The sequence below is a fragment of the Aulonocara sp. 'chitande type north' Nkhata Bay genome, linkage group LG2, assembly GCF_057382095.1.
Source record: "Aulonocara sp. 'chitande type north' Nkhata Bay isolate Kocher_YH1m ecotype deep benthic linkage group LG2, A_spYH_male_GT1.1, whole genome shotgun sequence".
Classification (NCBI taxonomy): domain Eukaryota; kingdom Metazoa; phylum Chordata; class Actinopteri; order Cichliformes; family Cichlidae; genus Aulonocara; species Aulonocara sp. 'chitande type north' Nkhata Bay.
Window position 1 is genome coordinate 22013183 of NC_141345.1, and position 16009 is coordinate 22029191.

The 16009-nt window shown below is 43.7% G+C and overlaps 1 protein-coding gene across 3 annotated transcripts in view; it reads right to left on the reverse strand.

Annotated features, from left to right (window-relative positions):
* Positions 1–16009, reverse strand: part of unc5a (unc-5 netrin receptor A) — a 153846-nt gene that overhangs the window by 7238 nt on the left and 130599 nt on the right. For all 3 annotated transcript variants that reach the window (XM_086310347.1, XM_086310343.1, XM_086310335.1), the window contains 4 exons: positions 13274–13361; positions 12412–12580; positions 10058–10291; positions 841–990 (listed from right to left, as the gene is read on the reverse strand). In XM_086310347.1, the coding sequence (XP_086166473.1) occupies positions 841–990; positions 10058–10291; positions 12412–12580; positions 13274–13361 (641 nt within the window). The remainder of the gene's footprint in view (positions 1–840; positions 991–10057; positions 10292–12411; positions 12581–13273; positions 13362–16009) is intronic.

The following is a 16009-nucleotide window of genomic DNA, read 5'->3' on the forward strand; positions in this document are numbered from 1 at the left end:
TTACAGCCAGAACATTTTCTAGTCCTGGAACATCCCTTGTGTGTGCATACGTCGGGCTGCAGTGTAACTGGCCACGCGCAGGTGCGGGGAGTGCAGTAAGGTGGAGCCGATCCAAAATTCAGGTTGCAAAGTTCGAGATATTTACATACCGCTCTATATTTCATACGAGCCCCCTTTGAGAGAGCGACAGCTAGTATAATCAATCAGCTTGCAGCCCTGAGTTAGTGCACGCAATTCAGCTCCTCTATGCACATGTATACACTACGTGCACACTCGCGGTCTAGGCACAGGGGTGCACACACCCCAAAAAAAAAAAAAAAAGTAAAAAGGTTCCCTCTACTCTGACAAATGACTAAGTTCCAAAGTGTGCCAAGAACAGAAAAGGTTATTGGACAGCAGAGTCCTGCAGTAACAGACTTAGAAACACTCCTTTGTGTGAATCTTTAAAGTGATCAACTGAAGCCAAACCAAAACATGCTTAATTAACAAGTCTGGCCCAACTCTAATGAAAAACAACTTTCCAGAGACATTAGGAGACCACGAAGCCTCATTAACAATAAAAAAAAGTTTCTCCCAAATAGCTTCTGAATAGTCAGTAACTTTTTAACTTTTGTTAACATGCGTTCAATTAATTTTTTACTTTTCTGGATGGCTAATTTAAACTAACAAACGGCATAGATTTTAAATTGAGCTCATAAACAAACACATTTGACGGCCTTATTACTGCCGGTAAACAAATTTAACAGATTCGGCCAGGCACTTGTATTAAATCTCCTTACTCCCGCACTGATCCAGAGCGACTCCCTGCCCCTGCAGCCCCTCAAGGGCAGCCCAACGCACCTGGTAGCCGGCTAGCAGCTTGCTCCTCCAGTGCGCCTGGGGCATGTCATGGATGGACAGGCGCAGGTTGTGGTAACTGTCTTTGAAAAGCAGGACGTGAGGCTCGTCAATCAGCCGACCCCCGAGCTGCCGCTCCATCTGCATCACCTCCTGATCAAAGAGAAAGAGGCGAGAAAAGGTGTCAGGGCTCGGGGATGAGAGGGGGAGGTACATTTACCAACACACTCGCAGAGGTAAGTGAAAACGTGTAAAAACAATCCATAACTGTTTGCTGTTTACACTTTGTCTGGTGCATCACTCACGCACACAAAACGGTACCGCTTTGGAATAAAAATGTATCAGCGCGCGCGCACGCGCACACACACACACACACACACGAGGCAGGGGTACAGTACATCTGAGGAAAAGAAGATAGTGTCTCTGCGTGCGGCCACAAAGGACTGGACCGACTCGTCTCCACGGTGCTTTAATGTCATCGCAAGGTTGATCCTCTGCCTCGGTTTGTATATGCCAGTGTTTTCTGCATCTGCATTAGCATGCAGGAACTGCAGCCATTCCCAGCCTACTGGCTACCTGGGCTGTGATGAAGTAAGTGAACGAGCCATTAGTCAACTGCTCATTGTTCTCGCATGGCGAATCTCCTTAATTTCATTTTTGTTTTTGTGCCAGTAGAGATTTGTAAATGCATGCTTAATATTTTAATCTCTGTGGGACTTGCTCAGTGGACCATTTGTTGCCATCCAAATGACCATCTGGAATGGGATGATAATATCCGGCACATTTGCCTCTGATTTATCAATTCGCTTTGAGCTGGATGCTTTGTGCTGAACATGTCCTCAGAAATCCAGCGCTTTGGTTGCCATTCACATGTGCTGCCTCATACTCCAATCACAGGAGCATACTACAACAGAGAAAACAGGCCTCTGAAATTAGTGGTGTGAAAAGACCTCCAAAATAAGACATGTTCTTTTAATCTGTCTGAGGAGGGGAAACAAGATGGCAGCAGAAGGAAAACAGTCAGCCCGGGCGCTCCTCGGAGTCGTACCTCAAAGACAACAGCTCCGAGAGGGCGAAGTGCGTATAGATGGCTGCCATATGTTGAACGCTGCATGCCAGCATGGTTGCCCATGGTATGAGTTCAGCAAAGACATCCAATTAAGGTGGAGAATGGTGGTAATTTCTATCTGCACAACACTGATTCAATTTTCTGCCCTCTTTCCCAGGAACAGGCTAGACTGATTCCAATTATAATGGAAAGAAAGCTGTTAATTATCCATTTGGAATCTCTACCTGCGTTATTTCATGTGCGCTCCCCTTTGACGAATGAGCAATTTTTGGTTCAGGCCGACAATTGAATTTCACTGTTTGTTCGCCGCATTGTTAATTTCCATGTTTGCTTTGTGCTTATCTTCTTGTTAACATGATTATTATGCCCCTTGTGATTATCTAGATTGATTCCCGAATTTGCATCGGTTTACCTTTTTTTTAATTTTAAACCATAAAAAAAAAAAAAAAATCTAAAATGATCTGAATGTATGCATCTAGCTGGAATATACTCCTCCATGCTCTGCCAGACAAGAGTCTTGTGATGTTACCCAGTCCACTTACTCAGAGAGGGAAGGTCAGACAATGGCGCTGAATCAAAGCGTCGAGGTCTAATGAGTTAATAACAGAGGGCAGCGCGTTCTCCACAGAAAAGCCCTCTGCTATTATGTCTCTTACAGATACAAAAGCCACATTATGTGGGCTTCCAGAGAGGTTCATTTAAACAGTTCTTAAGCACAATTATTTGTTGGGCGGCGATTAGCATTGCAAATTGGATGTTGGACTTTGATCAGGTTTTGACCTATAGAACAGATCTATAGCCCCACTAGCAGCAGAACGAGTGCAGAATGCCAATTATCCTATTATCAAATGTGGCGACTAGAATGAATACTAACTCGAGCCGCCTAGCAGCACGTCAGGTTCAAGGCCGGCACACTTGATTACAATCAAAACAGGGTCTGGGACATGATTCTCTTGCTACCTGACAGGGACACTGAGAGGGGGGGGGGGGGGGTTGAACAACACGGGATGATGCATTTGCTCCTTTAAAGTGTGCTCATGTCCTCGCTTTCAAAATGACACCGTCTCGCCCGCATGTTGTTTGTGTGCGTCCGAGTGGCTGTGACTGTGTGTGTTGCAGAGTGGCTTTTTTCTGCAGGATTTCAGCATATGTTCTGGACTGAGAGAATAATGGCCCTCTTTACGCCCCATTATCCTGTTAACAAATGACAGTGTGAGCGAGCTAATAGATGAGAAGCTAAATTTGACCGTATTATTTACTCTTTCTGGGAGGAAAACAATGCAAGGTTTGGAATTAGTTTATCAAATCACATATTAATCATGATTGCACCAGCTCAGTTTTGTTTCCCCCAATTCAGGGGAATATAATAAGAGCTGTTTTCTCCTAAGGCGCCCTGAACCTGTACAGCTATGGGAACATTAAGATGCATGAGATGGGCAAGAAGTTCAAGTACCGCAGGAGAAAAACCCCTTTTGTTCTGACGGAATTTGAGATAGCCTGGGGTGTGTGTGAAGACTGTGAATTTAGAGTCAGGCAAAGCCAAGACCACCCCCTGACATTCAATGAGGCTGGCTAAAGAGAGTGAGATAGAGCAGGGAGGAGTGAAAAGAGCAGGAGCAGGAGAGGGGAGAGACAGAGGCAGCTTAACATTTGTGTCTCCAGGTCACTAGAGTGGCCAGCTTTAGCAAGAGAGATAACAGGATTACTGCAATCATGGCCACAGTTTTCTATGACTTCAACCCCCTTTATACGCTCACTCATGTCCCCCCACCCCACTCTCCACCCATCCCTTCGGCATGGACCAGAGCTGGGACTGTAATGGACTGGGGGCCGGGCTCCACCAGGAAACAAGAGACACTCATACAGCTAATCTCTCCGGGCTGGTGATGACAGAAAGAGGTTAGTGGCTGCACCGAACGCTCTCCTGCGACAGAAAAGAACAGCCAGCCTTGGATGCCGGGTGGAAACACAAACGAAACAAATCAAAGTATTAGCAGAGGCGTATATATTAAGAACCGGACTGGCACGAAGCTGCAGACTTTCCCCTCACAGCAAGGCCAAGCTGCTTCTTGTGGCCTTGTGTTGTGCCGGCTTTGTGTGTAGCAAACTGATTAACACAACCAGCTCTAATGGAGATTATGAGTAGCCTTTGATCAGTTAATTAGTCAAGCTACATGTCATCCGAAACATGGAGCTATACATGCACACGGGCGGTAAGATCCTCATAAACTCGTCCTCAGCCCCTCACTCTCGGCGACACGGTGTCATCGTGTTTAAAAATGTGCATTCATAGTGAATATCCATTTTCAGAGCTGCTCTTTTCAGGCAAATGCATTTGTTTATAGAGAGTAGCCTGGCTATGTGGGCTCCATAAATCTGTGTATTTGTCAGCAGGATGTGACAGGCTTTTCCTCTCTGACTGAGAGTCTATCGGTCTGAGCTCCAGTGGCCGTGCCCGCTACAGTCAACTCTGATTAATAACTACAAATAGAAGGGACTTGTCTGCTCAGTTATAAATGGGGACTGTGTTTGCAAGGGAAAAGATGCGCATTCTGCTTAATAAATCACAGAGCAGGACGGGAGGAAAAAAAGCACACAGGAACACAGAAATATAATATGGAAACAATTTCTCAGCTGGGCTCAGTGATAAAGCTGACTGTCTTGTTTAACTTAATGCCAGCAATTACTGGGCTATGCTCTTCTGTTTTTCTTCTAGAATTTGTTGCCAGTAACTTTTGTAATGGAGGGATCAGAAAAAAAAAACAGTTTGTATTTCACTCCGTACATGCTGCTTTTCTCTTCTCTGTTACAGAAAAGCTAAAAAGTTTCCGCTCAAACATGGCTCGCTGCTCAGCAGCTAGCAAGGAAACGTCATAGTGGGAGCACATAAACAGTTTATGAGCCCTTTTTAACGCAAATAAGAATCATTGCTCGAGGTCAAACACTGTACAAAAAGAATCCAGGGGCCACTATTTAACCAGCAAGACATCAATTAAACACCCATTTAAATCCTGGAACATACATTTCTACAACAGGGAGACAGAGAAGCTAAATGTATTGGACTCGTAAGGTGTTACTGATGAGGGAGTAAATCTGCAGTTGGAAATAAAACACCAGGAGTACAAAGAGAGTTCACTTTTACCTCAGCATCTAAAAACCACATAAAGGTACAACAATGATTAATTAGACAAACACCTGTATACACGTGACACACAAGATAAGCCACCCCTTGTATCTTGGCAACCGTGCCCTTTTATTGCCAGGCAGCCATTCCTTTTGGCACCAGTTTTAATGGCTGCTACATCTAAGCAAATTTATCCGAGTCAAAAAGTATTTATGATGCTTTGTTTTTTAAGATGATCTTTTATGTTGGTGATCTGTCAACTATTTACTTCAATTATATTTGCACGGTGCCAACAACAGTTGCCTCAAGGCACTTTATATTGTAAGGTTAAGAGAAAACCCCAATAGTCAGATGACCCCCTTTGAGCAAGCACTTGGTGAAAGTGGGAAGTAAAAACTCCCTTTTAACAGGAATAAACCTCCAGCAGAACCAGGCTCATGGAAGGGGAAGTCATCTTCTGTAAACAGTTAGGGGTGACACGCTGTGGACGAGAGCCAGAGATTAATAATTACTAATGATTAAAGTGGTGTATAAACACAGAGTGTGAAAAGAGATAAGAGAAGAAGAGATGCTTAGTGCATCATGTGAATTGCCTAGCAGCATAGGCCTATTATAACAGGCAATTACTACAAAACAATGCAAACTGTTAAGCTCAATATCAGTCTGAATTGATAGCGGTTATGGGAAAAAGTAAGCATCATGCCAGGAGTTAAACTGAGCCAGCCAAGTTAACTTCAGTATCTTATGGTAGGGTATTTTAAATCTCTTCACTCCATCTTGTATTTCAGTGCAATATTACACAACGTGTTTAGTTTATCACAAATTTATTTTAGCTACTAAGTATTTTTAATAGGGAAAGTGTACAAGTACACCAAAATCATCTCTGATGAGAACCTTGCACTAGATTATAATCATATACACTGCCCTGCTCGAAGAAACAAGTCCCACTAATATTTCCCTGGATCATGTTTAGACTTGATGAGTTATTTACAACATTTATTTCTGTCTAGAGATGCATTACTCTTGTGCCAAGATCTTGTATTAATGCTGCGAGAGTCAGACTGTTGCGTAAAGTCTTCTCTAGCCCACGCCAAAGATTCTCAATGGGGTTAAGGTCTGGACTCTGTGGTGGCCAATCCATGTGTGAAAATGATGTCTCATGCTCCCTGAACAGCCCTCTCAAGATTTCTGTCCGATAAATCCTGTCACTGTCATCTTGCTAAACCTTGAGTGCAATGGAAGGCTGTTGCCTATTTGCTTAAATCCAGGTGGTGACCTTTTTTGTGTAGATATAGGGTAGGTCCCAGTTTTTCATGTGGAAGATGGTCAGTTTAACCGCAGGTGGCATACTCGCTCTACTTTTAAGATTAGGCTTAAATTAAAACTTTCCTATTTGATAAAGCATACAGTTAGGGCAGTATCAAGTGGCCATGAATCCTCCATTACTTACCCTGTAGTAGGTCTAGGTTTATTGCAGAGGGAAGAGATTTTCTTCTTCATTTACATTTTTCATTCTATGCATAGATACACCACTTTGCATTTAATCATTGGTTATTGTTAATCAACTAATAAGCAGTCTCACAGTCAGTCCCACCCCATCTTATCACATCACGGGATTTCAGAAACTAATGGGTGATTATCAAGGCACCTGGGTCCATTTTTTATACTGTCTATTGGCATGCTAACATACACAACCTAAGCAGCATGTTGTCGGCAGGACTGTCCCAATTAACAGCTGCTCCAGCCTTTGTGGTCTTTGAAGGAATTGGGACACACGTATACTTATCGCTTGTTAGCAATGTTAGCTAAAACCCGATAAGCATGTCAGTGGGAGCATATAAAGAGCTCTTTCAAAAGTCGAACACAGAACAAAATTGTACTATTTCTGCTACAACAATAATTAAACAAGAAACCTTTACTATATGCTCTATGAGCCTGCGTTTCACAATGTTTCACCATTAGCATGCTAACAACGGTCACTGGCAATGCTAATGCTATCACTTGCTAATTAGTATTAAAATCAAAGCCACTGAGAATATTAAGTTTAAATTATTGGACAAATTATTTGAATTGTGACAACATTACGGTGCTATCGTACAATCTACCTGAGCATCATGCCTAGCTGTATAAAATGTCATTTAAATCTGTCAAGTAGTCAGAGTGAATTGAAATGGTGGCTCAATCTGACAAGTACTGCCAAAGCAAGCAAATGAATCCAATCCAGATATTTATTAGAAACACTACTGCATCAGTATTTATTATGGTTTCTTTTACAATGTACTGGTTAATACGGGGGAAAAAAAATCTGTGCTTCAACCTCAGTAAAAAAAAAAAAAAAAAAATATCTGACAGGGAGTGGGTGGTTTGTAAATCATTTTTTAAATGTTTTTTTTAACTGTACAAAAAGAAAAATGGCCTCACAAACACAGACATGTGGGTGTAAAGGAAGCACATTTACTTATCAATAAACACAGATTTTTCATTAATGTTCCGCTATTCAAATTTGGATTATGCTCAGTAGAAAAACATACAGACTTTCAAAAGCTGTCAGATTGTGAAGAATATCACAGCTAAACATATATATATATATAGAAAAGCAGCTGCACCATATTCCAGTCCTGGAAGACACCCTTACAGTTAATTAGATAAAGGTGTTAGGTGTATCTCTCCTCCGAGTTGGAGGCTTGCTTCACTGCAGTTGTGGAATGGCAGAACCTCAGTGATGCTCTCCCACAGGTTTAGCTGGAACAAGCGAGCGCACAGCGAGGGCGCTACCAAACGCTGATTATGTCGCCTCTGCTGCTGTGCCAGCCTTGGCTGGGCCGATCAAGAGTGGGACACACATTAAATATTAACTTAATTGGTCCCAGCAGAGCCGTGCTAACATACGGCAAGCATCAGACGAAAATGTCACTGTTTCCCCAGAGCCCCCGCACACTTAGGATCAAAGACAATAACATTGGTTCTAATCTGCTGTAATTGGGAGATAAGAGATTCAATGGTACAGCATGCATAAGTGTAGCTGAATGCATTTGTGTTTGTGCGTGTGCGTGTCTGTCATTCTCCCTGATGGAGGCTTGTCAGCTCAGAGTGACAGCCAGCAATGGGACTAGTCAGAAAAGCTCAGCATCCCTTCTGGTTTCTACACTTTCCTCTCGCCACTGAACATCCATTTTATCTCTCGTCATTGAGCAGCCTGTTTAATGCATGGAAAGTTAACATCTGCGGTGGATTAGCAGGTTGCAAGTGTGGTCATAAAAGTCACATGTGCTGAAGGTGTACAGTACATACACTCTTCACTGCACCACCTCCCGCTGGTCCACCACTCTCATGCACTACAATTAACTCTAATGGTAGCCATAGTGAAAGTCTAATCATAAATGGTGCATTTTAAAGATAGTGATTAGTGATTAGTCTGAACCTCTCCAGGGAAGTTTAATCTCCACTCAAAGTAGTTAATGTACTTGCTAAATGAACTGCTCCCTCCATAATAGTACCAAGAGCAGTGTGGAGTCGAGATTACTAAGCAGCGTGGGCAACGTTCTAAATCACTCACTAAAAACTACAAAACCCTGGAGACGCCGTGGCTTACCACAGCACCAGGTTGTGTGAGAGACGGGGAGCTAATGCACTCAAGGGCGTCGAGGGAGCTGCAGAGTATGGCAGCACAAGTGCTGGAGTCAACAAGCTCAGATGTCCTTTTCTTGGCTAAGAGAGCCGGAGAATAGCAGAACAAGAGCTAGCCAGAGGGAGAGGGAGAGAGAGAGAGAGAGAGTTTTTGTGCACCAGCAGCCTTCCTGCATCCAACGCAGACACACAAGGTCATTTCAACAGTCGCACACTACTGGGTCATCGGATGAGCTGAATAAAGAGAGCACGCTACTGTTAGAGCTACTCTAATGTCAAGTAAACATATGGGCTGAAATGCATCTGAGGAAAAACACTCTTTAGCTCCCGTGTCACATTCTTTTATACACAGTTCATGAGATTTTTCGCCAGGACTTTTCCTGAGTGTGCCGGCTATCATGTGATAGCAGCAGGGGCAAAACTGAAGCACAAACGGATAGACGTAAGGCATGAGAGTCTGTACACAGTTTCCATCTCATCTTCAACTCCCTGACTGTGAGAGCGCTAATTTCAGTGCAAGCTCCCATTGACTTTCGTTTGCCGATGTCCCGCAGACGTCCGTAGATTGCGCTTGTGGAGGGGAGGTTAGCCATTAAAGCCAGCAAAAGTGGACTCTAGCGGGAAGTGGCACTTGTGGCTGTGGGTGGTGTCAGAAGAAGAGGAAGAGCTCAGAGGGAGGGGGGGGGAAAAAAGAGGTGTGGAGAGAAAGAGCAAGAGAGAGAAAAGAGCGAGCGCACAGGGGTTGCTGGGAAAAGATTGGGACAGGCTCTCCTTTTAATTTACTAATTAACCATGCAAATGAAATCTTAACAGGCTACTCAGAGGCAGTCCTCAGGGGAGGGAGGAAGGCATTAGTGCTTGATTATACTCTGTCCATGTGGAGGGGGGGAAAAAAGCGAAGTTGAAATATGCTGTTGAACAAAGTGATGGGAAACTTCTCGGCCTGTGGCAGCCAAGCAGAACCACAGCTTGGCTGAAGGGAGTGAGATGTCTCTGTTGACATGGATGGAAAAAGAAAAGAAAAAAACAAAACAAGAACAGCAATCCAAAACACATACAATATATATTATGTGTTTAAGCTGGATGTGTGGATTGTTTCAACTGACTTAGGGTCAGTGTGTGTGTGTGGTGGCGGGGGGGCAACCATCATCTGAACAAATGGCACAATCCCGAACTGTACATGGTGTAATCAGGCCTGCGATATCATTCAATTTATCATGGCTGTGCCTACCTCCTACACGTCTGTGCCAGTTTCTGCTAACCTTTCAATGTGACAGACGAAGCTGTTAGACATAATAGTCCACCTATCGCTCAGCTGATTCGAAACCGGCCAATCTCAGGCCTCACAAACTGCCCGTCACACACAATAACAGGCAGCGCCACAATTTTCACAAGTTTACCTTGAAGACGTCCTGCGTGTCGTCCATGCAGTATACCCTGATGTTGTATTCCAGCGTGGAGCAGTAAGCGTCCGAGAAGAGCACCAACCTCAGGCGCTTGGCGGCGCCCATGTGCAGGGACTCGCCCACCAGGGCGAATGTACCCAGCTGCTCCGAGAAGAGCCGGCACGTCTCGGCCTCGAGCTGGCAGTAATAAGGGTCTGACACCAGCTCCTCTCCCATCAACAGGACGTCCTGGAAGAGGCAGGGGTGGGGGAGGAAGAAAAAACAAAGTGTGGATAGAAGGTCAGGCACCCAATTTATGTAGGAGGCAAGGGCGATGTGTTTGCCTGGATATCTGGTGTGTATGTGTGTTTGCAAAAGGCTTTTAGGAAAGCAGACTGGCGCAGTAGAAGGGCATCAAACTCTATTGTTCGTGCTGTGTGACAGAGTAACATCAAAGGTAAAAGGTCTTTAGGTAATGTTTAGATCAGGGGGAAAAAGGTCTTCTTTGATCTCGCTTCAGATTCCTTTTTCGCCGCACTACGACTTACTACATCCTGACATAAAGACACACACCTCCTCATACAAAGACATACATCCTATAGAACACCATCAGTTTCCTTAATAATGCATGAACGAGGTATTCAGTTAACATGAAAGGAGACTCGAACAGATTCCTGGCAAGAACAGACGCTTCTGCAGAAAGGAAAGACTGGAGGTGCACTGAATATTGGATTATCGGGATTGCTGGAATCTCCTACAACGATTGTTTCAGATTTGTTAAGAAAGGTGAAAACAACTTGCCAATTTATCTGCAAAACAACAGTCTTGCCTGATGGTGAAAAGTGCTGAAAAACACTAACAGGCAGTACAAGAATTAATTGGTGCTTTAATTTGCCACGGAGAACAAAAAAAATGACAGGTTTAAAACAAAAACAGAAAAAAAACCCTCAGAAACAACACCTTGCATTTTTCATCGTCGTTACAGAGCTGAAATCCTGCATCGCAAATCCATCCTTAACAAGGATGAGGTACCTATGAAAATATCCCATTCCATCTCTGAGATAATTTGATGGAGACAAATTGGACCCAAGGTGACAACATTTTCTCTAAAATCCCTTCATGCCAGTTGACTGACTCTACCCATTAGCCAATCAAGCTGAAGAGAGCATTCTGCCTGCCAAATGCCCAGCGAGCCCCTGTAGGATCGATTCAACCAGACACCATCTACATCAATAGAATTAGTATTGACACAATTCATTTGCTATGCAACCACAATGGAGTCTCACTTTTTCATCATCTTAATATTTCTACAGAGTGGAACAGAGACCGAGGTGGCTCAATTACGCCACTAAGCGCTCGCTCTACGAGCAATTCATTCCTCTTTCTCCCTCTGCAAGCCTGTTATCCATTTTCACTCTCTCGCCTTGCGTCGTCCTCGCCTGCATGGCGTTCCTCTAGATCTGCATTACCTGCCTGTCTACTTTTCCTCTCTCTCTCGATCTTATTTCTTTTCCCCCCCTTCCACTTTCCGTCACACTCCGCAGTTATTTCCACCCTCTCGCCTTCTATTCTCTTGTCCACCTGGCACTTTTATCCCCTTTGGTGTCCACGCAAGCCAGGCTGCTGGGCTATATTTGGTCCGGCCGATGATTAAAAGGGCTGGTCTAACCTCTGCCTCAGACAGGCCAATCCATCCCGCAGACACCCCACCGCTGCCACACAGGGGGGGGGAGGGAGGCTGAATAATTTATGCACAATATCGAACATGAAAGAAGACCTAGTAACACTCTGAAGCCCACCAGCACCCTTTCCAATCTCTCTGGATTGTCGAGATGGTTACACTACCTCAAACTGTGCTTGTTTGTGTGCGTGTACCTGTGTGTGTGTGTGTGTAGGCAGGTTCTTCCCAACTGCATCCTATTGGAGTCTGGCACTTCTGGTTACTTTCAAATTTCATGGATAGAAAAATGGGGAGGGAACTCTGTAATTGGAAGCCGCGGTCAGAAATGGTCAAGGAGCACTCAGAGGAGTACTTTGAGGATCAGTAATTTGCTTAGAGAATGTCTGTTTTGAGAAACATGTTGCTTAGCAACTCATTAGCTAGAGAGCCAGCGCTTCCAGGCTTTTGTTCAAGCCCCGATGAGAAAACACCTGATGGTCAATAATTTAAACCCGATGGAGTAGATGAGTGCCGGGTCAGAACTATCTCCGCTATATACCACTGAGTGCCTTTCAAGTCACTGCTGAGCAAGTTTGTACTTTTTTGGGGAGAAAAGCTCTGAATAAGTTTAGAAGACTTTACAAATTCACTGGATGGCAACTTTGTCTTTCTCCAAAGGATTTGTGCTGGAATGATAGTGCCGTCTTACCTCCCAAGCGCCCTCATAATTCTGCTTCTTAAGGCGCACGGCCCAGTTATCCAGGCATGCATCAAAGCAGTGGTCCATGCTGAGGATAACTGGCCGGCTCAGGACCACCCCCGGAGGGCCACAACTCACAATGGGGCTGAGAAGGGTCTGGCAGCCAGCCACGGGTAACCTACACCGGGGAGAGGAGCAAGAGAGAGCGATGGATGCTTTTCCTCATTGAGATATAAGTGAGAATTTATCGGTCTCTTGTAAGCAGGATATGATACTGTCACCTCTGCAAATTATCTAGCAGCTGTAACAGAGAATCATAAAAGCCTGCTGGACTCGCTGACTTGACTGGTACAACGCATCCACTTAACACACTGTTTGCTGCTACAACTACACATGTTTCTTTTCCAAATATTTATTTATAAGTGACTTATGTATGTATGTATGTATGTATATATATGTATATATTGTACTATTCTTAGTTAGCGTATTGTCTGTCTTGTCTTAATGTTGGTTTAAAATGGAGCACTGTAACAAAAAATAATTTCCCCCAGGGATCAATAAAGTATTCTGATTCTGATTCTGATTGTCGCACCAAGCTGTGATGACTGAGTAATAACATGACACTACATGCTGCAGTGGCTGTGCCACGAGAGACTGAAGTGCAGCAAGCCAGATAAACAGTGTTTTCCCAAACAATTCATTTAACTTAAATAGTGCACATCCCGGTAAAAGGCTACGTTATTTATTTACATCCTTTCTCCACAGTACTGGCACAGACTGCTAAGCCGTTCCTAATGGAACAGTAGAGCATCAAAACAAACAGCCTAGTGGCAGGGAAGACTGCCAGTTAGACAGCGTTAAAGAGACCCACCTTAAATCTTCCTTCCTCTGAACAGTGAGATAAATCTCATAGATCTTTCCTCTGGGGATGGCCTCGGGAGGAATGAGCAGACTGATTCCTAATGCAAATAACAACAAAGGGAGAGAAGAGAGGAGGGGGGTGAGCAGGAGGGAGGGAGGGGGACAGGCTCATTTGTTCAGAGTGAACAACGCTTTTGTCATCCCACAAAGGAAGCCAGCCTACTCGACAAAACTGTAAGGCTGCAAAAACAAAAAACAAATCTATTCTGAAGGTCAGAGGCAGCCTCCTTCAGGTACAGTAGATGCAAATCTCTGCACCGGCAGCCGAGGCGGCACACGTCCCCACGGTCAACAATTAGCTGAGACAAAAGCGCACGCTGCATCGCAGTTTAAATGTCCTCCGTCTGCCACCAAGTAGATAATTGAGACCATGGAACAGACTACTCCAGGAAAATTGCACTTCCCCAGGAGAGTGTAGGAATGCACACTGGAGAATAGGCAGAGCTATTGAAATAGCTTGAGTGTTGTGGCATTTGAGCTGTGTTTCCGGTGCCAAAATCATCCACTTAGAATCCCATTTTAAATGTTGTACAAATAGAGACTATGTGACACAATCTCAACAGTCTCTGCATGGTAAAACTGGGCCTCTATTCACCATAAAACATCTGTTTGAATAAGGCGAAGGTGCCTAAATGCTCAAAGCCTTGTCTGAATCTATAAACCATGTCTTCCATGTGCCCACTCTGAAACTGTGCTAAATGACAGTATATCTGCTTTGAGTTGAAGCATAAAAGTGGTGAGATTTTTTTTCCCCCCCCTCTGTGTCCCACTGAGAAGATGGGTGCCAATGCGTGGTATAGTCAACATGGCTTTGAGTTAATCCATGCATAAAACATCTTCAAGAGAGTGGAAGAGAGGCACAGAGAGAGAGAGAGTGGTGGCAAGGAAACAGGAAGGAAAAAAAGGCCCCTTTCTTCCACAAGACGTACCAGCATCGGCTAATCTGGACAGCTTACAATGAGCCAAATGAAAACACTGTCTTCCAGTATAATTATATAAGCTCTAATCGGCTAATGTGAAGAGGGGAAGCAAAATAGGGACTTAATGATGACGCGGTGGACTTTTTATATCTTTTATAAGGCTGATCTTTGCCGTCTTTTTCCCCCTTCTGTCTGTTCTCTTAGCATAAAACTGACACTTGTGGACATTGGCTACAACCCCCAACCAGCTCTGTCATTAGCCAAGGAAATAATTGGAATAATTTGTTATAGATTTTATTCCACATCTCATTATATCTCATCTTGTCACTGCACTGAATGTTCTTTTTAGTTATTCATGCATTGCTGTGTAGATGTGGCTTGTTGACAAATATAAGCAGAATCGCTGTTTTTTTTGTGTGATTTAATGTTGGATTAGTGACTTTTTCGGTGTCCCGTCTTATTTCCCTCATAACTGATGGAAACTAATTTGTATCCCATACAGAAATACAGCCTGTGCACTTCATGGCTGTCCTGGCATGAACCTATTAGGAAACATGAGTTTTAAGGCTGAATAGTCTGCAGTGGGTTTCAACAAGACAGTAATGTTTATGGGACTGAGCCGTTATTGTTCAATTCTCCTTGCAAATGTCCAGTCACAGACACTAAAGCAGGTGTAATAAAACATATAAAGCCAACTCGCTCCCGCAGCATTTCCAAACACAGAGCAGATGTTAAATTGTTTAGATCATGTTTCTTTGTGAGCTTAAAGTATAGCTGTAAACAGAGGAACATCCTACAGAGGATTAAAGATGCCATTGCATGACACAAACTTACAATACAGGGCCCGAATAAAACAACTGTTTTTACAGTCCAAAGTTGTTGTTTTTTTATTCCACTTTTATGAATCACGTTTATAAGTTTGGGAGCAGTAAAGTGGAAATTGCTTTCAAGTTTGAGGTTTCACTTCTTATTACGAAGACGCCAAGAGCTGTAAACAGAGAAACATACGGAGTGGTGGGTTAGCTGTTCTCTGTGCAGTGTTTGTGACTGTCATTCTGCATCAGCCGCTATATGGACCTCCAGGGCAAAATCAACTTCTCGAGACTGACAGATAGTCTGCTGCACCTTATGTCTGCAGCACAGTTGCCTGTTGTCACAAAGAGCTAACAAAGAAATAATGTATGGAGTGCTATTAGTTCAGCCAGCAACTGCATCTTTGGTAATAAATAATAATAGACGATAGCGTGAGCCTTCATCCATCCAAATGATGTTACCAAAGAGACGTAATAACACAGACTATAGAGAGGCAGCAACCACATCACAACGGGTTTCTGATCAGACCTTCTGATCATTTCCAACACCTGACATTTGATTTTAGGATAAATTCAAAACGTTAATTACTGTTTAAACTGAGCTACTGAAAAATAATAGTAGGTTTGTGAAGGTCCCGTCTCCCGTCATCCCCAACTGGTCACAGCAGATGGCTGCCATTATCTGAGCCTTCTTCTGTTGGACATTTCTTCCTGTTAAAAGGAAATCTTTCCTTCCCACTGTTGCTAAGTGCTTGCTCATAGGGTGATATTTTAATACTGGTGTTTTCTCTGTATTACTGTAGTGTCGTCACCTTACAGTATAAATTGCCTTGAGATGACTGCTGTTGTGACTTGGTGCTATATAAATAACACTGAACTGAGGTGAAGATCAATTTCTAGAGCAACCTTTAAATAAAATGCAAGCTGCATGTCTGTAGAACTTGCAGCTTGCAT